At 35.8% G+C, this 24,902-nt stretch overlaps 1 protein-coding gene across 1 annotated transcript in view; it reads left to right on the top strand.

Moving 5' to 3' along the window:
• SKAP2 (src kinase associated phosphoprotein 2) overlaps positions 1–24,902 on the top strand; it is a 169,767-nt gene that overhangs the window by 5,902 nt on the left and 138,963 nt on the right. The window contains exons 2-4 of the mRNA XM_054564323.1: positions 3,808–3,913; positions 4,498–4,523; positions 12,290–12,397. Coding sequence (XP_054420298.1) covers positions 3,808–3,913; positions 4,498–4,523; positions 12,290–12,397 — 240 coding nt within the window. The remainder of the gene's footprint in view (positions 1–3,807; positions 3,914–4,497; positions 4,524–12,289; positions 12,398–24,902) is intronic.

The raw sequence follows: 24,902 nt of genomic DNA on the forward strand, positions 1-24,902 counted from the left end.
GTGGTTTCACCTTTTCACTATGTATGGAAGTTTGTAGAAAGCAGTTCGTGTGTGTGTGTGTGGGGGGGGAGAGAGAGAGAGAGGGAGAGAGAGAGAGAGAGAGAGAGAGAGAGAGAGAGAGACCTGTCCTAGCCACTCAAGTGGCAGTTTTTCTAGGGGGCTCCTTGTGTATAGGGAGTCCATAGTACAGGGGGGAAAAAGACAATCAGCGCGCCGTTTGGTGATTCGGTGTGTGCTAAGCGTTTGCCTCTTAAGGGTTGACAGGGCTGTTGGGAGGTTTCTAACTTAACCTGCTTGACGGTTGCTGAGCCAAGACAGGATGCCATCTTTTAATTTTGTTTTCAGACCTTAACATTTATCTACAGAGTAGTTGTAAACCTGATCTTTTTAGAGGCCCTCTTCCCCAGATCTTTACAGCCCTGCCGAGAGATAAGCTTTGCTCTTGCCAGCGTCCAGGAGTAACAGGAGCAAAAATCCCACCGCATTTACATTCGTTGGGGTAACTTTCTCCTCCGTGATGACTTGGGGGCAGGGGCTGATGGAGACGGGGCCAGTCCTAGGGGTTTCTGGGGATGCCCGGGCGCCGACCTGCAGCCTGGGAGCCTGGGGGGTGGGGGGTTGCGGGGTGGGGGTGGGGTTAGCCCTGGTGGGTTGGGGGCCTCCCCCGACTCGTCGCGCTGTTTCCCCTCTCCTGCGGCGAGCGCGCGAGAGTGGAGACCCCTCCTGCGGAGGAAGAGGAATTCTAACTCATCAGGCCTAGAGGCAGGCGAGAAGGCAGGCTGACCTTTCCTTGTAATCGAATAATGGCTGTTCCCCGAATTACAGACAATCTAGAGTCAGTGAAATCTACATATTAACCCAGGGACACGACCCCTGAAGGAAGGTGGGAGAGGACTACTGCACTCGCTCCTTTACCGTTCACCATTTGCAGGGCTATTCAGAGCACAATAAAAAGCTTCAAATCTCTTTTCCAACCGGCCAGAGGAGCGCTTGATTCGCCCAGGACTTTTATTGCTCGCTTTTGAAATATTACCCCGGCTCTGAGCCACAAAGCCGCAGCAGATCCAGTCCCATTTGTCTGGCGAAGGCGCTGCCCCAAACCAGGGCTTCCTTTTCACAGCTCCGGTGACTGGGACCCTGGGGTTTAACACTGCGCTTGTCGACTGTCGAGTGTCCCGAACTTCAGCGCCCAGGCATCTCCGGGTAAAGCCTCAGTAACCTCAGCGCTCGTTCTGTCCCTGCGCTGGGACCCCCTCCAGCCCCCGCACATCCAGGGAGGGCTCCTGTGCCCGGAGAGGCTGGTTTCGTTGGATTCGAGAACAAGTGGGCACCGTGTGGGTTTTAAGGGAAAACAAAACCAAACAAAACAAAACACCCAGATTTCAAAAACTTAAAAACCAAATCTAGTTAGTTAGCAGGCATCAACCAACTAGGAAGGATCATTACAGCAATTGCTTCTACTTTAAAGCTCTTAACTTGTTTAAAAAAAAAAAAAGGAAAAACAGGAAAGCAGCTTCTATACTTTCCTTGTGTCCTTTGAGAAGTATTTTTAAAAATTAATGTTTATTAAATCTTTCTAGTTGCCTTAAACCCCTCTTCTGGGATAAACTGAGGAATTAACACATTAAGGCTGTAGGAAGCCTGATACATTAAAGAAAAAGATCTTTTCCCTTGCCCAGTCCTGGAGTCTCCCCCCTCACCCTGAATAAACAAACGTAGAATTTCCCTGCAGCCTCACTCTCTCACCAAGCATTTCCTCATAAAATAGTGTTAGGGGTCGGTATTTTAAAAACATTTTTTTGTGAGTGTTAGGAAGCACTGCATAGAGCATCACAGCTTTTTTATGTTTTCTGTTTTTATAGAATTGAAATGACCTTTGAAAGAAATAACTCTTAGGCTGTAATTTGTTCTGTTATTGCTTCCAGAGATAGAAATAGATCCTGTTTGTTTAAACTTGGATTGTATAATGAAAATGTAAAATAGGCAATTAAATACTCGTGGATGAGGGAATTAAAGACAGACACTGAGTGAAAGTAACATTAAGCAGACTCTTCACCAGTCATCATGCCAGTGGTTCGCGCAAGTACTGAGTCCGACTGGAAGGAAGAATCAGTAGAGATGCTGCTCTCTCCCTTCCTCTGCTTCTCTTAGCAGATTGATTGCGACTGTCCTGGGGAAGCCAATGATCTCTTCCATTTCAGCTAATATCTGAATGTCCAAAGGGGGCTTGCTCCTCTGGGTACCGCATTTAAAGAGTTGAGGGGAGAGCACTTTCTTTTTTGTGTTTCACTATTTGGCACTTACTTTAGAAGTCTGAGCCTGATTTGTGCTGGTACTGGATTATATCTCTGTGTCCTCATCTTCAAAAATATGGACCGCTCAGATAAAGAGAAGCTGTGATGCTTTGCTTTCATTTTGTTTTAATCCTTTTAATGTTAACACCAGAGAGCTATTTTAAAAAAATATATCAAGATTAAATTTTAATTCTTTTACTTGTCATAGTGATTTAGGGAAGTTACCTTTATACATTTATTGTTAATGTATAGAAGAACAGTTTAATCAACTGTGCTTATGGGATGGATCAAGATACTTTTGTAATCAAGAATTTAAAATCAAATAGATTCTATCTCAAATACTAGGTTTTAAATTGATCATTATAAGTACAGTTGAAAGACTATTTATTGTACAGCTTGAATTAATACATGTAATATTGTATGTTTTGATATTATCGGTATGAGTTAGGACACAAAGTAGTTACATAAAAAGAAAGTAAAACATACAACATACACTTCTTCAATGTGAGATACGAATGGTTTATAGTCATACCTACTTGAAAAATTTTTTATGATATTCTCTATATTAGAGATCTCAAAGTAAGATTTGAAAGTTTTATGTTTTAAATTAATTTAAATTTGTACAGTATTTCATAAACAATAAGAAGGGAGCTATTATACAATCATACCAGTAAGGATTTTTTGGAATTTTATGCTAGAAAGAACTAGATATCACAATAACTTAGAAGTTTACTAATTTTTTTAAAAAAGAGACTATGTAGAAATGTTATATGAGGCCATAACATCTTATCTCTAGGTCACTGTATTTCTAAATAGTGGATTTTTAATTGTTACTACTTATTCCTTTTTTTAAAGAAATGTTTTCAGGTGGTACTACCCAGGCAAGAAGTTAGAACACACAAAACCTCACAACTGATTATCTTTTTTATTTGAGGGTGGCTAGCAAAAGGGGGTGGGGCAGGTAGGAAGGCGGAGGGTTTGATTTTGGGAATCTTGGCTAGAAAAGGGGATTTACTTTTTCTATAAAGCATTAAACACCTGAAAATTGATTACACTGGGTAAAACAGGCCCTCGCCAGAGACATTAGCTTATACTGATATAATATTGTGAACGACCTATTCGTACAGGAACTCATAAAATACTATAAAATGATAGTAACACATGCATAAAAGCTCTGTGCTTGCTTTTATATCGGAGAATTTGTTTTACAGGGCACCATAGTTTATTGAAACTTGTGTGCTTCTTCCTGGTTTAATGATGCCAAACATCCAAATAGCATTTGCTGTGCTAAGCATAAGTAGAGCATACAAATTTTATTAGTTAAGTGGTGAACAAATCTGTCCAACTTAGTATATTTGAAACATACTTCAACTGTTAGGCTTTTGATTGATAAATAACTGTAACAAATTGTACAGATATTAACACTTATGGATAGGCACAATCATTGTCCTATTTGTCTTGACAAAAATGATTCTTATAATTTGTATCCTGTTTCTTACATTTTATGGTTTAGATGTTGAAACATTTGTAGCAGACATACTGAAAGGAGAAAATTTATCCAAGAAAGCAAAGGAAAAAAGAGAATCTCTTATTAAGAAGATAAAAGATGTAAAGTCTACGTAAGTCACTTACCTTTTATTACTAATTTTTTGCTTAGAAGCAAGTTTGTAATTAACATTAATAAAGAATTGATTATCATTGAATTAAAATTTTAATGTTATTATTTAATAGCTGTTAAGTGTTTTTAAGGGACAAAATATATTTTCACTATAATAGCTTTTAAAAATGGATATGCTTATCATAATACCCTTTTTTTGTGAAGGTTCCTGAATGCATATTTTCTTAAGTATTCTAGCAATATTCAACTGTTTGTTTTGATTAGGTGAGGATATATTTAGTTTAAATAATAAGACACAGCTAGCTGAGAATTTTAATATAAATATGGAAAATAACCTCCAGATACTGAAATGAATAAAAGTAAGTTGTAGGTATTAAAGATATGTTCGGATTTGACTACTGTAACTTACGTCTTTAAAAATACTTTTATTATAAATCCACAAACATTTTGTAATTGTCGTTTTGGATATTAAGTAGTTTTTTTTCTCCAAATGTGTTAAAATAGCTTTGAATTGCTGTCATGTATTGGACCTTGTTTTGATTTGTCAGTACTTATTTTAAAATATGTTCTTGTTTTATTTTGCAGCTATCTTCAGGAATTTCAAGACAAAGGTAAATTTTCAAGTTTGTCAAACTCGAAATTATTTTTCCTCGTAGAAATCTTTAAATAGGATAATCTAACAGATACTGAAATGTGATCGTTGGAATCAAAATTTAAATATCCGACTTGTATACTTAGACTTTCAAGATGAGAGTGCTAGCTCCCCCTGCTGAGAAAAAAATTAAAAAGCATATCCAGAATCTACTCTGTACAATCTGATGAAAATATCTTCTGTATTTAACATTAAGTTTTAATGTCTTAGAGTGCATTGTGGCAGCAATTGGCTAAGAAAGGCATGTACTTTGCAGTTATGCATGGAGCAATTTGGTGAAGCAGAGGTGAGAGACCAACCCAACACCACTGAACACCAGGCATGATTTCCTAGCAGTGAAGGGAGCAGGAGGCCCCATGGCGTGGTACTCATAGATAATGTTTTTGTTTTTGTTTTTTTTAAGGATAATTGTTTTGAAAACAGGATCAATTTCTGTTGAGAACATGAGTAAAATCTTTTTTAAATTCTGGTTTTTATTATCTTTTTGATATAAATAAATGTGTACCGTAAAAATTTTCGAAGAGGGAAATCTTGTTTCTTCTTTTTGAAATATGCGAGAGGACTGGTAGTGTGCTTGTCTTCCTTTAGGTTTGAGAGACAGCTGCTTAGCACACTGAAGACCAAGTCAGGGAGGGCATAGGAAGCTCCTACTTTTTCATGTCTTCAGCTCTGTAAGGGAAACTTCTTATGGCCCTTACTTGCATGATGCTAATTCATAGGTCATGACCTGAATCCTGTGAATGCTGGTATGAGGGTCACAACATGAGGTCAGTTAACTTACGTGGAGCTAGGACCTGCTTTTGGGGAAAAGCAGTGTGACATCTTCTAACCGGGGTTAGCAGATACCACAGAGTAATTCATATCTCTGCCCGCTGATAAGTGAGAGAGTAGTGACAGTTTCAATAAACCAAGTACTTAGCCAGACAAGCCTAAAATCAAAGAGTTAAAAGGAAACCGCAGTACTCTTCACATTAAATCATTAAGATTGTTGTGATGGGAGAGAATGAGATTTTTTATGTTAATTTGTTAAAAGGGAAGAGCAGGGAAACTCCTCCTCCTCACAAATACCCACTGTTTTATAGTCTGTGACAAACCCTGAACTAAGGGTTTATCATGTTGCATTTTGCTTGGGTGAATGTAGAAACAATATATTTTTATATTTTAATTATGATAACTTTTATACAGTATACTGTTTATAGAGAAATTTTAGATTTTGCCTCTTCTTGAAAGGTGTATTTTGTACCAGGGATTATTGATCACATTCTCATTATGACTTATTTATAAACGGAAAAATTTTAAGCTAAGGAAAGCATGATAACGTGCAGTCATTGTGTGACTGCATATGATTCGGTGACAGGGGAGGAACTTTCCGTTTGCTCTTCTGCTTTAGGACTTGTTCAGGTGTGTGGACATTAAAATGTCATTACTGACATATATTCTTTGTCTCTAAAGAGAATGGAACTTTATGTAGTATTTGATAGAAACTGAAAAATGAGCCTAGAATAGGAGTTCAAATAACACAGAATTCAGAGATTCCGCATAATAATTTTTCTCTGAATGTCATTTGTACTTCAATACTGCTGTACTGAGTTAACTAATCACCAAGAGTGCCTGTTCAGAAGTGAGCCTGTGGATAAGTTAGATGGATACTTTGGAGAAATGTGAGAAGCTGAGTAATTTTATGCCATTTTACCTTCAAAGTATATTCAGCTTTGTTCTAAAAGGACCATTCCTGTAATTTGTTAGGAACGGTAAACAGGAGTGACACTAAATACTCTCAAAGTAATTATTCAAGATATATTTATTCAAAAGTAGGAATTTATTAATGATCAGATTCTACATTGAGTAAATTCAGTGCATCCACATATGTTTTGATAGTGCTGCTTTTTCCCCCTTATATTTCCCCTTGGGGTGTTGGATTGTCTTCATCTAAGGAGATGTGGGCAGATTCCTTCTGGCTGTTTTCCTGTTCTCTCTCACCCCGCCCTACCTCTCTCTCAGGTCACTATGGGGTCACAGTGAAGTAAACAGAGGCTGTTTTCCTCCTTTTTACCTTTGGACTCCTACTTATTTCACATACTTTTTTTCAAATGGCAGTTAATTACCATCTTAATCTCATTATTGGGAAGAAAAAGGACCAGGTAGTGAGTTCCTAAATAAAATGAGTGAATTCAGATGTATTCATTTCTACTAAGTAAGCTATTAATTTCTCTAAGGTACACAGCTGTCTAATATCCTTCCTTTTCCCCGCCCACATCTCCTCCTCTCTCACACTATAGATGCTGCCTCCTCCACCCCATGGTAAGGTTGAAAAGCACAGTATTTAGTTTGCAGTATTTCAGTTCTTGAAACTATTTGAATTGACACACTCAGCTGCAGAGATCTTAGAAGATTAAAAAAATTTAATTCCATTTTTTGGATGAGAATAGTTTATATTGTAAGAAACTTATTTTATTACAATTTCTGGATATTGAAGCTTGTCCATTAAGTTAATTTTCTAATTGCTGTTTATACTCATTTCCACAGCAAGCTGTGGTCTTAACACTTTCCTTCTCATTATTTAAATTTCTTAAAGTTCTCACTTTTACCTCTTTATGTTCTAAAGTCTAGATTCTCCATTCACAGAAGATCTGAAAAACTATGGCTTTAGAATGAATGATCACTAGGTTTTCTAAATTTCTTAATTTTGCTTGTACCTAAGAAAGATTTGAATCTAAGCAACTAGGACCAATCTTGCTTAGTCTAGTCCCTGTTAATCATTTGAAATATCTAGAATAGAGAGTTCCTTCTGTGACCTTCAAATATTGCCCATGACAGAATAATCAGTTAACCCTAGTTTCCTATTCTTAGTTGCCATATGGTCTAGCAATATAAAGTATATCTGAATATAAGCTTTATGCACTAGGATTATGTTCGTTTTAGAATTATTTTAGAACAGAATGATAATTATTTTGGAATTTGTTCTGTGTTACATAACAAGATCTCTTAAATATGACTTGAAATAATTATTTTTGTAATGAAAATATATTGAATAAAGACTGTTACTGACCCAATATGAAATATAATTTTCCAATATGTATTAGGTACATGATAAAAAAAGCTTTACTTATAGTTGCATCTTGCCCTTATATTAGCCTTGTTTTACTCCAGTGATGATTTAGGTGTTATTATTTCCTGTAGAGAATGATTAAGATAGTGTGAAGATACCTATGTATGACATAGCCGGTGTTCAATAAATAAGTATATCCTCAGATTCAACTTCATTTATCAAGAGAATTTAAGTAAATCTTGATTTATAATTCAGTTTTCAAATAGTTTTTGAGGAAATTATAAATTGTTAAGAGACAGGCATATCAATTCACATGAGACAACTAATTCAAGAGAATATTTTTCAAATTTGTAAAATATTAGTGCTTTAAAAAAAAACCCAACATGAATCTATTGTTTTCAATTCCCTTTAGATTCCATAGCTAAAATGCTCTTATTTTCTCCTTTAAAATATTTTCCTCTAATTAAAAAAATTTAATAGATTTTGTCCTTAAGACTCCACTGGTACTGTTAAATATGTATCAATTTACTTAGAAATTTTCATTGATCTAATTTGTGTTATTAAATTTGTTAACGGACTAAACTACTTTCAAAATAACAGGATTGGTAGGTAAGAAGGGACCCATTTTAGTTTCTTCTGATGGAATCCTTAGGAACGGCAGAAAGTCAGAAGTTTGGATGACATTTAATTTCTTTTCCTTTACCTTTCCTAACAGTATATGTTCTGTTGAAAGTTAGCTCCTCAATGAAATCTGAGCAGATAACCCGCAGCCCTTCCCCCCACCCCTCCATCGCTGGCTTTGTACAAATGTGTTAAGCATGTTTGAGGTTATGGGGCCTGAAGCAGACGAAGTATTATATATTGCAGAGGTAGTGCTTGAGAAATGGTATCCTTATTTGAAACTGCCTCATATTTGCACACGGTGAATTAGTGCCCCTATAGTAGAAGGGTTATGAAGAGAATCTTATTTGTGGTGACCTAAATCTTTCCAAGCTTTAAGAATTAAACTACAGATTTTCTTAAGAAATGACAAGTTAAACATGTAGTTATGTCTACTTATCTGTATTTTATTACTCCTGAAATTAGTTTGGACAAATGAACCGAATAGAGAATTAAAAATTAATTTGTTTTCACTCAAGTAATTCTCCACCCCCCCACCCCCATTTGTCTTCCATATTCTGTAAGAGGAAATAGTTATACCTAAATTGTAGGTATATTATATAGTTTAATGTTTACTCGATTGTACTTAAAATATAACTGTATTTGACAAAACAAGCAGTAAGTTGGTTAAATCAACTTCAGTGGTAGTAGAGATCATGACTGTTCAGCTGCTGTTGGACTTCATCTCTAGGCACTTAAAGAAATGTTAATTGATAATAAGCCATAGAAAATAGAAGGTATAATGGTGCTTTGAACCCAGCTGTTATAAATTTTAAAATGTTTTTCAGATAAATATGCTGCTGTGGTACGATTAAGCCTTGGTTTTGCCCTGATATTTTAGTTGCCACTGAATATGGAAAGGGAAGTCTTGGATCATTGTCCTTTAGTAGACTGTTAACTTTGTATCATTAATTAAACTTTTGAAAGTTGGGGGATAAATCAAATGCTTTTCTGGGGAAACAAGAAACAGTATTAATGAGCAACAACCCCATAATTATCCTTGTGAGTACATAACAGGAGCACATTCATGTCTTTCCTTTGTGCAATAACTTTTACAAAGAAGTATTTTTAAACTGATCATTAATTTTATGACCACTGAAATGAGATGCAAAATTTATGCTGTTGTCACTGGCACGGGCTCAAGGCGCCACTGACATTATGTGTGATTGTAATAGAATGGCTGCCAACTAATGATTCTGTAGACATTTCATTTGAGCATGCTTTTCTTTTAGATGTCTGATTAGGCTGTAATGCTTTCAATTATGTCCGTAAATTGTATTGGATACGTTTACCTGATGCCCATCGTTGATTTGGAGTTCAGTTCTCTATTACATAAACACAAGTTGAACATTTTCCTTTTAATTTATAGACATCTTTGCAGGTATAGCTGCAAATACTCAGCCCCTGGGGAGAAAAAAAGTCGTTACACTACTCAAGAGCGACCCCTGTGTTCAGCTAAAGCTCTTTGTAATACAGCAGCTCTTTATTGGTTGAAAAAATATTTAGGGAGGGGAAGAAAGGGATGGATCATCACTGGAACAACAGTAAAATGAAGAAGACCATTTTGAAAAATGAGTGTCCTTTCAACTTAAGGCATGTTACAAAGGGAATAACCCTGTACAGATACCACAGAGATTCTTTTTCTTTACTTTCTGAGTTAATTCAAGGAAAGCTTACATAAAGGGCTGGGGTGGGGAGAAGACATGAATGGAGTAGCCGCACTTAATTCATATTGTCTTAGCTAAATATAAATATCCCACTGATTTTTTTTTTAAACACATTTGAAATGAGCCGCAGTTCTTAGAAGGGGTAAGTTGAAGCAATTTCACTTTAATATATGTAATCCAAAATTGTTTCTTTTTAAAAAAAATATCTGCAAAGGTCTTTAACATGCCATTGACCAATTTGTATAGAATATTCATAACTCATGTTAAATATTACTGAATTTATACCTTTAATAATGGTCTTTATGCTGTGTGCTCATGTGTGTATGTATGTATATGCATAGATATACACCTAAAATATATAATGGATATTACTGATGGATGACAAGTGAATTCTGATTCTCAAAACTTTTTAAGTTTCAGCTTATTTTATTTTTTCAGCTTATTTCCACGTAGAGTTTAATGGGCTTAAGCCCAAGCATCTGAATATTTTTCAAAATCCTTTCCATATATTCATTGATTTTAGTGTTGTATTTTCATATTCATAATAGTGTAATATGCTGAGTGCTAAACTCTGATGATATATTTGAAGCATTCTAATACTTTTGTTCACAGCAAGATTTATTTTATAGTTCATGATAGGAAATAGTCTTAGAAAATTCATATTATAAAAGTTGTTACTTTATTAAGAATATAAGGATACTCTAGCAACTAAGAGCAGTTGATAACTTTGTGGTCTTTGTTACCACATGTTCCATGAGCTGTCATTCCATGTTCATACATGTTTTTACAAGCACTTTATGAGGTTCTCTCTTATCTCATGTTTAAAATCAGACCATGGTTCTTTCTGTAAAGACAAGTATTTTAAGGGATCACTGAATATCCTGAAAAATACTTTCAACATCTTGTAAGCAAGAGCAGCAATTAAGATCTGAAGAATGAGTAGTATATGTATTGTAATTTTAATTGGGAAGGAAACACCACCATGTGTGGTACACCCAGTAATGGAGTTGCTAAGGACAATAGTCATCTTTATATTTTGCTCTTATTGTCTTAATGGGAGATATTCCTACATTTATTTTCAGCATAAGGATGACAAATGCTGATGAAATATCAACATTATAAGGAAATAGAGATGAATATTGATTTCTTAAATTAATTTGAAAGTGTTCTGGTGAAAAATAGGGTGCTACCCACCAAATGGTTGTCAGAGGGTACAGATATGCTTTTGGAGCACCTACTCGCTTTAATCTGGATCTTTTCAGCAACCGTGGTCTAAAAGTAATTTTCTTGGTATCTAGGGTTCCTATGGAGATTTTCACCATGCTTTTTGGCTAATCCCTAAGGTGGCTAGTTTTCCCTTCAATTGTTAACAGATGACTAGAATTGTTAACAGATAGATAATTGTTATAGTATTGTTATAGTATTAAATATATATTTTTCTTTGTAGTTGAACATGGGTGAAAAATGATTGCTTACATTTAACTAGGCTAGCAAAAATCTGAAACATTCTTTTAAAAAATTATTCTAAATGAGAATGTGGGGAAAATCCAAACCACAGGATTTAATTGTGGGGATTAAATGACTTTAAACCAACCAACCAACCGACCAGCACACCAACCATTCTTGGATTCAGAAATTGTGTAGAAAACTGGTTAGAACATTAAAACTGCCTAGAGCATTTTACAGTAGATTAAAAATACTTGCATTTTCAAGGGCAGGAATCCTATATAGGAAAAGCTGCTTTAAAACTGATGTAAACGTTTTCAATTTAAACAAGGTTATTTACAAACTAGGTACCTTCCATTTTCATTCAATGACATCTCACTAGTTTTTAATGAGAGTTTTTTAATCTACTCTAATGTTACCCTGTGATTTTCAGTGAAAGCATAAAATGTTCATATGGCTTTGAATGATCAATTTCTCATAATTTTTCAAATATTGAGTTGGTAATTTGGTAAATTTAATAATTTCTCTGTTGTGTTTTCCATGTTTTTTAAATCATTGTTATCATTATTTTGGTTTCAATTTTTTGTTTAGTTGAGATACACGCTCTGTTTTATCCTGCCTCTCCTTTTTTGTCCTTATCCTTGGAGAGACCACCATGACTTTGGACTTGCGTTCTTCTGTACCAGAAACAAGTAGTTGTATATCGACCTTCAAAAACTCTTCCTTTATCTAAATTATAGTGGATATACATTAAAATGGGACCTTTTTTTACATTTCAAAAAGTTTTCTTTGGTTTTTTTAAAAGACAAGTGACTGAATTTAATAGGGAAATGTAATTCCTCTGATAAAGTAATGTTTTTTAAGGTAGCTAAATTACAAGCCTTTTCTCTGATTCTTTTATAGGCGATGCAGACGATGGGGACGAGTATGACGATCCTTTTTCTGGGCCTCCAGACACTATTTCATTAGCCTCAGAAAAATATGATAAAGATGATGAAGCCCCCTCTGATGGTATGTGATATTTTCCCGTAGAATATAGCTCTTGACACCAACACAGACCATGCACGGTGTGGAAGTGGTGGTCTTGTCAGAAAGCAGATAAAGGCGGAGGCTTCAGTTAACTTTACCAGAACCTTTTAAGGAACAGAAGAGCTCTCTCTAGTGGTTTTCCTAAGTATGCAGTTCCTTTATTTCCTAGGACATTTTCTTTACTAGACTTTTTAAAAAAGTGCTCATATTATCATGTGAGTATTATTAGTGAGTTTGTTGGTTAATTTAGTGTTATTAGATTCTTGCTTAATTTTATTATGCTGCTAATGGCTTGTTGTATTATTTATTTTATAAATAATGAAAAAGGTTTTTGATCTCTTCCCCGGAAAACTTCATACATAATTAGTTCACAAAATATTAAATTAATTATTCCTATGTTGCCTTCTCACAGTGAGACAGGTTTTTAGTAAATGCTTCTTTTCATACATTTTCATTTTTCTGATTGTCACCTAAAAATGCCCCACATTATATAGTAATATGATAGTGCTTTGTATTAATTGAATTAGCAATAAAGTTGATTGTTTATCTCAGTAATTTTTAAAAACTTGCCAAAGTTGTAAAACTTGTTTTTCATGTAGCATGTGCTTTCTCTGTTAGAGCCAGTTGAGTACATCTGCCTTAAGGAGACCTTGGCAGAGTGATATGTAGTTATAAATTAAAAATGTGTATCGATAAATTAGCCATGCATATTAATTTGTGGCACTCAAAGTTTCACATAGACATAGAAATGAATAATGCCTTCTGCCACTATATGATGATCAAACTGTGCAGTCCCATCTCTAAATACAATTGCTGAATGAAAATATGCTTCCTGCAACAGAGCACTCCACATTTTATGTTATCCAGATTATTCCCTTTGGAAACATAAATTGCTTTTATGAGGTATAAAATTATGTCTATTGCAGAACAGGGATAAGTCAAGTACATGCATAAGTGATAAACATTCTAACCATTGATTCAGAACAACACAATCTTTTCTTTATATTCAGAACTTTGTACAATGTGTAACAATAATAATCGCATCCATTTTATGGCGAATTTTACATTTTGGCAAATATTTAATTTCTATTTTTAAAGGAAGGGATTTTTTTCTCTTATATTTCCTGTCCATTTTTTAAAAAGATGCTCTCTTCTCTTTGGTCACATTTTCTGTCTGAAACAGAGCTTTACCCTTTCTCCCCTGATCTTCAAAAGCATTTCTACTAGGAAATGTTTTATAATTGATAAAATAATACTTTCAGGCAAAACAGTCAATTATTATTTGAGTTGAACTATTTTTCAGGTACATTACAATGATTTGTTTTGCTTCCCTGTAGAATATTGGTAGATAGGAAAGAGTATGTGTGTGTGTGTGTGTGTGTGTGTGTGTGTGTGTGTGTATACATACAGAGACAGAGACACAGAAACACACAGAGACAGAGTATTTCTACCCAGGAGAATACACACACACACATACACACACAGAATATAGTAATAAAATATATATATACTCAGGGTTTCTCAAATTAGTATAAATATTTTGATGTACAAAGGAACATTATACGCATTCTTAAAAATATTGCAATGTACGAAATCCAACCATTAAATTTCTGTGAGAGTCAGTGTTTTGTTAGAAAAAGTGAATTGTTATAATAGAGTAGTTACATGATTATTGTTTTCTTTTTTATGAGTAATTTATTATGTTTATTTCATAACCAAATATATAGGAAGTACATTAATAGAATGAAAAAATTTATTGTTAAAAGGTTGCTTTATCAATATTTGAACATTATTTAATAACATTTATGTATAACATTAAATTATTCATTAAATATTGGTGCATTTTCATTAGTGTTTATGTAAGCAATGCTTAAGCAGATTGAAAATTTAACTTTCAGTATTACTAATTTTTGGTATATAAATAATACCATTTTCGATAGTTTTAAATTCTCTTCTAAGAATACTATAAATTAATTTTAAAACTACTGCTTGGACTTTTAATTTTCACTCTGAAATGTCATCTAGTCATATCAGTTCTTCTCTCTGCAACTTAGATTGTATGTATTCTCTTTCCTTTGATGAATAAATTTTCATTCATTATGTGATCTCAGTCTAATGATATATTAATTATAAAAAGATAATGCATTTAACAGTAAGTATAACTACATTAGCACAGGTCACCAAAAGGCCTTTTGTCAAATCAGATTGTTGTTTTGTCCTTTTGACTTTTACCTTATGGTAGACACTAACAAAGTATCTGAACTTTGATGGATGATAAACTCTAAACATGATATGTATTTTTCATAATGCTAATGTAATTTTCAAGGTACTGAAAAGGTCAAACCTGCACATCTCTATGTGCATTCTAAGTCTGTCTTTTCCTTTAATATTTCTTTTTCTCTGTTTCTCTGGTTCAAAAGTTCACTCAGTTCCCAAATGGCTACCTAATTTTCCAGTTATTCCCTCAAGCCATATGTGTTTTGGTTTCTTTATGGTTTATTAGGTACTGTAGGAAAGTAGCATAAGTTATATCTTCTAATGAAATTCAAGCACACTTCAGTGATGCTTCGACTTGATTGCTGGTAGCAATTAAATCACAGCCAAGGAGAATAATGCATAATCTCACAAGGTCCAGACACCCTATAGAAATTGAAAGGGGATGAAAACAGAAAACAAAAACAAAGTCTCCCAACCCTGCCAGACACGCTGTTTCCAGCCTGCCCATTTTTTTTTATTGGCCAACTGCCTGATTGATAGCAAAATCATAACTTGCTGCATGCTAACAGGCAGAGTTCACTTGTAGGTTATTGTGAGCTGATAAAGGGTTAGATGGAGTTTTGATTTTCGCATTGGACCTTGGTACACTAGATTAATGGAATTTCAATGAGAGACTAGAGTAGCCACAGCTTTGTCAGAGAAACAGATGGAGATTCTATAGTCATGTCTACTCATTAATACTAGTTGCCTGAAAGGTGTGCTGCTTCTCTATACAAAAGAGTTGATATAATTGATTTTTGAGTGGTACATTGAAAAAAAGTACCTTATTGATGACTAGAATTGTAACACAGATGGTGACAGATTTTTGTACAGTTTGCAGCGTAAAAAAAGTATCGTACTTTGTAATTTTTTCCTCTCCTCTCTTTGGACATGCTTTTTATTTATATTTTTTGAGAAGAAATTTTAAGACCAATAGCAAAAAATGAGAAAATGACATGCTAAATTACCTTTTAAGAAAAAAAGAGTCTGTATTTTGTATTTTATTTATAAATGATTACATGACTGTAGTTTGTTTCATTTTGATATGGTAATGTTCATTTAAAAAATCATACTTATTAGAAATTTCATTTTATTAGCTTTGTGCTTCATTCTGGGAAATTTAAAGCAAATCACAATGGGTTCTAGACAATTACAGATCACTGTTAGAAATTTTATGCTATTGTGTGTCTGGATATATTGAAGTGTTAATAAATGGTGTATGTCAGTAATCAGATGAAATGAAAGATGATGAAACTGAAAACCTTAAAGAAGAATATCCCTTATTGTACACATGTTAGAAGGTCCGTGCACCAAGGTGGTAGAGGCGGGGTAGCCTTTAGATGCTATATAATGACTTGAGTATCCATTTTTCTATTCTGAAATCATTTTTCATTCATTTTCATCATTTGTGAAAGAAAGCTTCTAACCGTATAGCATTGCGGATAGTCCCTGAGGTGAGGTGAAGGGGTTTAGTGAGCTGGAAGACATATTGGCTCTGCCCGTCAACGATAGGTCGAAGGATCCCAGTGGACGTTTGTTACAAATCTGATTCAGTCCTAGACCATAATCACTTTGTGGATAAGAATCTGGAACCTCTAGGGTGTGAATACAGGAAGGCTAAAATGAAGCTAAAGAGATAAAACAGTCATTTATTTAAAAAAAATTTTTATTGAATTTATTGGGGTGAAAAACAGTCATTTATTGTCCTGGTATGTTCCTAACTAAAAATTTTCAAGTAACATAGGTTACTGAAAACTGTGGGCATTGCAAGGTCATAGGTTCGTATGAATAAATATTGGTTTGGGAGTGGAGTTATTTTTTTAAAGCCTGGGGATTAAAAGTCTGTCTGATCATAACTTACAATAGTAGGTAATGATTTTCTTCTTTTTTGGTATCCTTTTCTTTAAGAAAATCCAGTATATAAAAATTTTGATTTATAAAACATATAAATCACTTATTCCAAAACATTGCTTTAAGCAGGATTATCTCCAGGATGCCTGTAAATAATGAACTCTCACATACATCTAACACAGGTTTAGCTCTAAACCCATCCACTTGCACATGCATAAGTTTGATGTGTAAACATTACACATCAAACTTTTGAGCAAGGTTATTTTTTGGGTAAAATTAGTTGTAACACTAATTCTTGTAAAAGCCAAGCCATAGATATGCTTTGCTTTTCTCTGCGTTCCAGCAGAACATGAGACAATGAGTAAAACCAGGGAAAAGGGTTCTTTCAGTAACTCATCAGTTAGGGTGGTTTTCTCCTATTGTATCATGTGGTTGTTGATAGTAAAATCATTTTTTTTGTATTTTATTCTGGTAATTTAGATTAGTTTGCAATTTGCACATATCTTTGTGTATATAGCATATATTATTGTTGCCCTTGTGGGTTTTTATTTTCCTTTTTTTGTTATTTCAGTATACCAATTGTTAGCTTGTGTGTGTTATAGCAGTATAAGAACAATAATTATTTTAGTCCTGTAATGTGTATAGCATAGCTTCAAGTACTGTGGTGAAAATGAGGGTTTATAGTTTGGGGAAATGATAAAAAGTAGAAGACATGCTTTGAACACTCAAGATACGTGTTGTGTGATTGGAGATATACGAGTAAAGTACACAGATGTGAAATGTTTTTATGATACAAAGATATATGAATAAATAAAAATACATAGCCATTGAGAATCATCATTCTAAGTTTTATGTCATGAATGGGAAATTCAGTGTATCAGAATAAAAACAGTGTGGGCAAATAAGACTATAATAAAGTGGGTTAGATAAATATTACAGAGGTAATGAAACTCAACATTATGAAAAATAATGCATCTTTAATATGGTAAATTAGCAGTTATTTACCCAATACATAAAGAAGCGAGCACCACAGGGCAATGGGGAATTCAATGATGAATATGATCGAGTTCTTATTTTCAGGAGACGTGTAATCTAGATAGAAAGAGAAAGCAGTCATCTAAAATAAAGGAATTAACAATCTAAGTTCTAGTAAGGCAGATTCCAAAAATAGTAATTCGTATGTGTTATAATATTTCATTGATTGGATCTATACTTTCTGAGGCAAATAATTGGTTTCATTTATTTTCTTTTTTTAATTTATTTACTGAGTCAGTATTGTATATGTTTTGGCATGTTAAATAAACCAAAGCATAAACTTTGTGTGTTATGCTGAGAGGTTGTGGGTTAAATTATGGAGGGAGGGCCTTCTATTTTATTGGGTTTTCCATGGTTCCCAAGCTTTGCTGGAGAAGACATGGGAAAAGCTGCAGAAGAAAGTATTTGGAGAAGTCCAGAAACCAAGTTTTCATACCGATTGGTAATGATTCTGTTGTCAAGGTTGAGACACTTAACCTGCCTGGATTTTTATTTTCTGGGTTATGAAATGAAGAGTTCGGACCAGGTGATTGCTTAGAAGTTCAGTGGATCCCTAAATGCTCATGTACGCATTTCAGAATTAGTGAATTTAATGGTGGCATAGAGGTGATTTGCCTGGAGAAAGTAATAACAGGAAGTTAACCAGAAGTGATGTTGAATGGGAAGGAGTAGAAGTGGTCTTAGAGGTAGGTGTGTGCGTGCCAGTAGAAGCTGAATACCCAGTGAGGTTAAGGAGTTGACCTTTGATTTCATAGCTATTAAAATATTCCTGAAGCAATAAACGGAGGTGACGAATGCAAATTTGAGAGACATCATCCTGGCAGTTTAAACATAGGATGAATTAAGGCAAAGGGACCATCTAGTGGAGGCAGCAAGCTAAACACTTTGCTACATTATATATTTTTAATCTTGGCAGCCTCTCTGTGAGGTAGATACTAGTTATTTGACAGGGAATCTCCCGGTAAAGAGGTTTAGATGATTTGCCCAAGGTAACTACTAAGTGGCAGAACTGAAATTTGAAACTATGCCTGCCTAACTCAATGCACTGTTTTCAAAACCATTGCATGTTGCCTCTTCCCCATCTGTTGCTTTTGGTTTAAGGGGAGCTGATGAGAGCCAGGGTTTAGAGTAATGGACCTTGCATTGAAAAAGAAGGGGTTTGCTTGCCCCTTTCTATCCCAAGTATGGTTAGCAGACCAACAGCGTCAGTGTCACCTGGGAGCTTGTTAGAAATGCTGAATCTCTGTCCCCACCCAAGACCTACTGAATTTAGAATTAGCATTTTAACAAGATCCCCCAGATATACATTAAATTTCGAGAAGCTCTGTTCTAGAGGCATTTATCGCATTGGCCCTTGCAGCTAAAAGGAAGAGTGAGCCAGACCGTGCTGTTGCACTTGGGCTGCATATACAAGTATGTGACCAGGCAGGGCATTAGGCCATGCCTTGAAGTAGGAAAAATCGCCTTCTCTGTGTACACCTACCTTCACTTCCAGCATTTTTCTGTGGTCCCTCAGCACCCAGGTGCCGTGACTTCCTTGGCTGCATGCGGCCTCTTTCCGAGACTGCTCTCTGTGGGTAGAAGTCCCATTTTTTAACCTGTTTGCAGTGCCTCTTCTCTCTGAATTTGAACTCTGGTCAGATACGCTGGGAAGGCTCTGAAAAAATACTCCTTAACCCACGGGCATTCCAGTTCCCCTCACGGGGCTTTAGGTATCAGGACCAGGCCCAGGGGAAAGATGTTTTTGTCTGTCACAGGGCGCCTCGTTAAGAGTTAGACACGTTAACAGGCTTGCCTGTCCTGTTTGTATGTGAACTTGGCCTGCAGACTTCGAGAAGGTCGCACTGTGTAGCTTCCTGCTTTCAGTTCTGTGTCCTCTTTGCAACCTCAGTCCTGTTGGAGCCAAAGCATGAATGTAGAGTATGAAAATCAAAAAGCAAAGGTTCTTTAAGGCACTGGACTGACCCATTTGATTTTAGAGGGAGGCAGACCAGCCTGGCACAGGGTTCCAGCACGTGCTTCCTTCCTCCGCAGCAAGGACTGAGGAGGGGGCCGCGCTGCTGGTTGTGGTAGCACCTTTAAAGGATGAAACAGCCTTTAATTCATATTTATTTAGAAGTAAGCCTGGCATGTAACCAGATTCTTTCAGAATAAGATTGTTTCCTTTAATTGGCCCAGAACTGCTCTGTGAGGGAGACATTTTCCCTCTTTTGCTGTTGTGGAAACTGAGCCTCAGAAACATGAGATCTCTTGACCAGAACATCCAACTCATAAGTAGCAAACTTCAGCTCCTTTGGCCCTTCTCTGCCCTGCTACTTAAAACTTAGGTTAGTTATCTTTCTAATTACAAGAGACGTGCATATGGTTAAAAAATTTAGAAGAACATAAAATAGTTAATAAAAAGTAAAAGCCTCTTTTTTCATCCCTCCTCAACTCCTAGGTCTACTCCCCACAGACAGCCACTCGTTACAGTTTCTCTTGTAGTTACCATAACAACTTTGGACACTTTACTTGTAGTTCTTGCTTGATCCACCTTGAATGGTATCTGTTGACCCCCTCTGTGATGGATGGATGGCTCCTCACACCTTCTCTCCCACTTCTGCCTCCTGATTTTTTTGTTATTTTATGTTTAGTTCTTCTTGTGTTTGCTTTGCACTTACATAATATCCTTCTTGTTTTGAGATATGCCAACCTCAGACAGGGCCTGTGACTCTTTGTTATAAAACATGTGCAGATCAGTGCACCTAGCCTTCCTTTCATCTCCCTTCTCCTCAATTCCAGTTTTGTTAACTTATGTGTGCATTATTTAGGTCTATAATATTTATATTTGATCTCTAAGTCTAAGTTGACTGTGCTTTGTGTACAAGTTGAATTTTAAACATTGGTCCTTTCCATTCACGTTTGTTGAAACCATATAAACTTTATTCAAACACAAAATGTGTACCGTTGATGCTAAATACTCTAGGAGGTCAGAAGAGGAAGCACCTGTTGCAGACTCGTTCCTCAAGTGTCTGAAGAACCTTGTTCATTGACTCACTTTCATGAGTGAAGGAATCAGTATGTAGGTAGCTTGTGTGGGGTTCCTTTGCTTATGAATATATATTGTCCTGAACGGTTTTCCTTTAAATGGGAGGTCTAATTGGTGGTTGTGAGTGAAGCGGGCAAGGCTGGCTTAGAGGCAGCCTGCCCCCTAGGCTTCTTAATGAGAAGCAAAGAGACAGACTAGAATCCCCCCAGCTGTCAAAATAAGCAGGGCATTACTGAGGGCTTTCATTCCTGGATACAGGTTTTTAAACCCTTCCATCCTTTTTTGGGGTTGGGGTGGGGGCATTCTGGGACTATCTGAAGCTCTGCTTCACTTCTCAACTTAGGAGACCTCCTCGGAGTGACTAGTGCACTTTGTTTGAGAGTGGAGTTCGAGATTTAGTTTGAGCACAAGCACCTTTACTGTCAGATGCCTTGGAGATAGACCCAAGGTTCTAGCTCTTTGATTATAGTTCTTTAACCAGTGCCGCTCCTCACAATCCCATAACTGCTTGCAGCATTTCTGAGACTCCTTTGGGAAAACTAACACTTTTTCTGCTTGGTGTTCTCCTGGACTTTGACGTCCTCTGCTGTGTCTTCGTCACTCCAGTCTCTGCCTTCTAGTTGCTGGAAATTACTCAAAATCTTTGACCCATTGAAGATACCCTTTTTTGATTACAAGTGTTATTAATGTTTTATTCTTTGAAAACAACCAAAAAGAATTTCGAGGAAACTTTTAGGAGGAGATGTTTGTACTCAGTTTATGTTCCCTTTTTAAATAACACCAAGAGACTTCTTTATTCTAAAATATTTTCACAATAATTTCACAACTATTCCAATTATCTGTTGGAAACATCTTTTCGGATAAGTACCTTCTCTAGCTATAGGTCAAAGGTAGTCCAAATAACTCTGTCAATCAAGCCTTAGATATAGTCACTTAGAGTGAGTGCTAACTTTCTAGAAGACCCCAGATGCTAAAGCAATAATAAAAACTATCACTTGCCCTGAAAGTTATTACAGTCTTATTGTGGGTACAAGCTATGCATACCTAACAGTAGGAAGCCATATACACTTTGTTCAAATACAAAATGTGTACCATTGACACTAAATACTCTAGGAGGTCAGAAGAGGAAGAACCTGTTGCAAACTGGTGTTAGTGAATGTTTTATAGAAGAAATTGGAGTTTGAACTAGACTTTAACAAGGGCGGATAGAATGTTAATTAGTAAGAGTGGAGGGGAGCATGGTTTTCAGGTAAGCTGAGGGAATGAGAACAGAAGAAAATGGAGTTGGAAATAGCCATAGTTTGAGGAACTGTGAAAAGACTAAGATGACAGAGAAAGATTGAAAAAGATTGGGAGATGAAGATTGACAAGAGTAGCATGTAGGAAGTGCTGGATCCAGCCTCAGGTCCTGATTCTGATGCTGAGTTACTCTGGCCAAGGCATTATCTTTATGGATTGGTTTCTATTTTTAAAAGGAATTCCATTATTTTAGTCAAGGTAGAGTGTAAACAATGAACACTTTAAATTGTGTCATAAGGAATGGATTTAGTAAGTGAAAGAGTGTTCATTTTAGACTTTTGATCAAGAGAATGCTATGATGAAAAGTATTTTAGAAATATTTAGCTAGTTTTGTGATACAGATGGATTGAAGGGGGTGGGAACCTTTAGTTTGTGGGGTAAGCAACCATTCCATTAAGCTAGATAGGGAGTGATCAGAGAATCAACCAGGATAGGAACAATGAAATGGAAAAGGAAAGGGTGCATCTGAGGAAGAATGGACAGGACTTAGTGAGTGAGTATGGGTGGAATTAAAAAGAGAGAGAAGCCAAAGATAATTACAAAATTCTAAATTTGGATGACTGGGAAAATTAACTGAAATGAGAGAATTGGGAAGAGAACAGGTTGGAGGATTATGAAAATGATGATGAGTTTGTGATAACTGTGGGCATCCAAACTGCCTAGTAATTATCGAGAAATACAGGATGAGAGCTTAAGTGATTCTTAGCTTTTCCTTCTCTTTCTAGTTTCACCCCTTTTGGAGCAGATATGCAGTGAGACCTACCTCAGTAATGCTAAAAATGTAACACAGTGGTTGAGAACAGTTTCTATGATGATACTGCCTGGATTCATATGTTGCTTCTTTATTACTTATTTCTGTGACCTCCAGCAAGCAGCTTAACCTATTTGAGTTTCCTCATTTATCAAATAAGGATAATAGATCATGCATATCCCAAGTTTATTATGAGGATTAAATAGGGTAAAGCATATAAAGGGCTTAAACTACTTCCTGGCTCATAGTAAGAACATACTAAATGCAAGGCATTACTTACCTGGCCTGTTTCGGGGATTGCTTTAAATAAGTGTTTATTTCTGCATTTGACCCAGTTATTTGCCTGAGGTGTTGTCTGTCTTCTCTACTGTATAGCCCTTCTGTTTCGATGGCTAAATTGGATTTTGTAGGATTTTCAGCTAGAAGTTATAGAGATTCAAATGAGTAATTGTATAGGTTCCATTTATATGAATTTACAATGTTTAAATTGAAGACTCTGTTGAATGTTAGTGGTTAAATTTTCCATAGCAAATTTATCAGGCCTTTCTCCAGAATCATTCTACCTCTGTGCCTTAGCTTTTCTTTACTGAGTAAATAATGCAAATATGAGAATAGGAAAACTTTATACCTGGAAAAATTGTGTGGATTGGTTTCATGAGCCTGTGGAAGGAGTCACTCATTTTATACATGAGCTCAATAGCCAGTGACTAAAATATTTGCAGACTTTTGAGAGTAATTGAAAGAGATTTAACAATATTAAAAGATTCATAAAGCAAGATATCAGAAAAAATGGGGGAACAGTGGTCTGAAATTATTAGGAAACAAGGATACCAATTAATGTCTCACTAATCTCATTCAAGAGCCAAAATGAGATGCTGTTGAAGGCAAAACAGGTCCAAACAGAAAGAGTTGTGTATAGAACCAAAAATGCAGGGCTGAAAAGTCATTAGTAGTAAATAAAAGCTCTGTTAATAAATAAACCCAAAGTAGATTAAGAGAAAAAAAAATTTTTTTTATTTTTACAGGATTAAACATAGAATATAGTCTTTGATGTCTGCTTACCAAAGTCCCCCCCCCAAAAAAAAACCTGATAGTTGATATAAAGTCCTTCTTCAATACGTGAGAAAGAATTGGATATAGCATGCTATAGATTTTAAAATAATATAGATAACATTGAAGAAAAGTCTTTGCACAGAGGATATAAGAATCAACTTTAGTAAATTCTTTTCTTGAGGAGCTTTTCGTCTGCAGATGAGGAACAGCTTGCAATACAGAATTGGGGCTAAGAGTAAAGCAATTTCTTTATTAAACCTTCTCAGTTTATGGCTTTTGAGGACACAGGCACTTACTGAGTTAAAGGATGACTTTGATTTTACAGAGTTCATCTACAATTTGGGGATAAAGTCTAGGATTCTTATTTTTTGTTCAATAATAGCTTTGAGGTACAGTTAATATAGCCATAGAATTTACCCATTTAAAGTATTCACTTCAGTAGTTTTTTTTAAAAAAGATTTTATTTATTTATTTTTATAGAGAGGGGAAGAGAGGGCGAAAGAGGGAGAGAAACATTGATGTGCAGGAGAGGCATCTATCGGCTGCCTCTTGCATGCTCCCAGCCGGGGACCTGGCCTGCAACGCAGGCCTGCGCCCCGCCTGGGAGTCGCACTGGTCACCTTTTGTTCTCAGGATGGCACACAACCCATTGAGTCACACCAGCGAGGATAGAGTTCAGTAGTTTTTAATATATTCACAGAGGTAAAGCATTACCCCGATCAATTGTAGAACATTTTTATTGCAAAAAAGAAACGCTATACCATGAACAATCACTCTCCATTTTCCCCAACTCTGCCCCGCCCCCTTTCACTCACTAACCTAGAAACCTAGGGCAACCATGAAACTACTTTGTGTCTCTGTAGATTTGCCTAATCTGGACATTTCATTTAATGGAATTATGTAATATGTGGGCTTTTGTGCCTGGTTTCTTTTGCTTAACATAATGTTTTCGAGGTTTATCCATGTTGTGGCATGTATCAGTAAGTACTTCATTCCCTTTTGTAGCCCAGTAGTGCTTTAGTTGTATGGATATACCACCTTTTGTTTGTTCATCATCAGTTGATGGCTTTTTGAGTTGTTTCTTCTTTTGGGCTATTATTAAAATGCTGCTGTGAACTGGGGACCTGGCCTGCAACCAAGTCCAAGTTGTACAAGGTTTTGTGTAAATATGTTTTCATTTCTACTGGGTATGTACCTAAGAGTGGAATTGCTCA

Source organism: Pteronotus mesoamericanus, unplaced genomic scaffold (assembly GCF_021234165.1).
Source record: "Pteronotus mesoamericanus isolate MK-2021 breed Mesoamerican mustached bat unplaced genomic scaffold, CSHL_Meso_final scaffold_85, whole genome shotgun sequence".
In the NCBI taxonomy this organism is placed as follows: domain Eukaryota; kingdom Metazoa; phylum Chordata; class Mammalia; order Chiroptera; family Mormoopidae; genus Pteronotus; species Pteronotus mesoamericanus.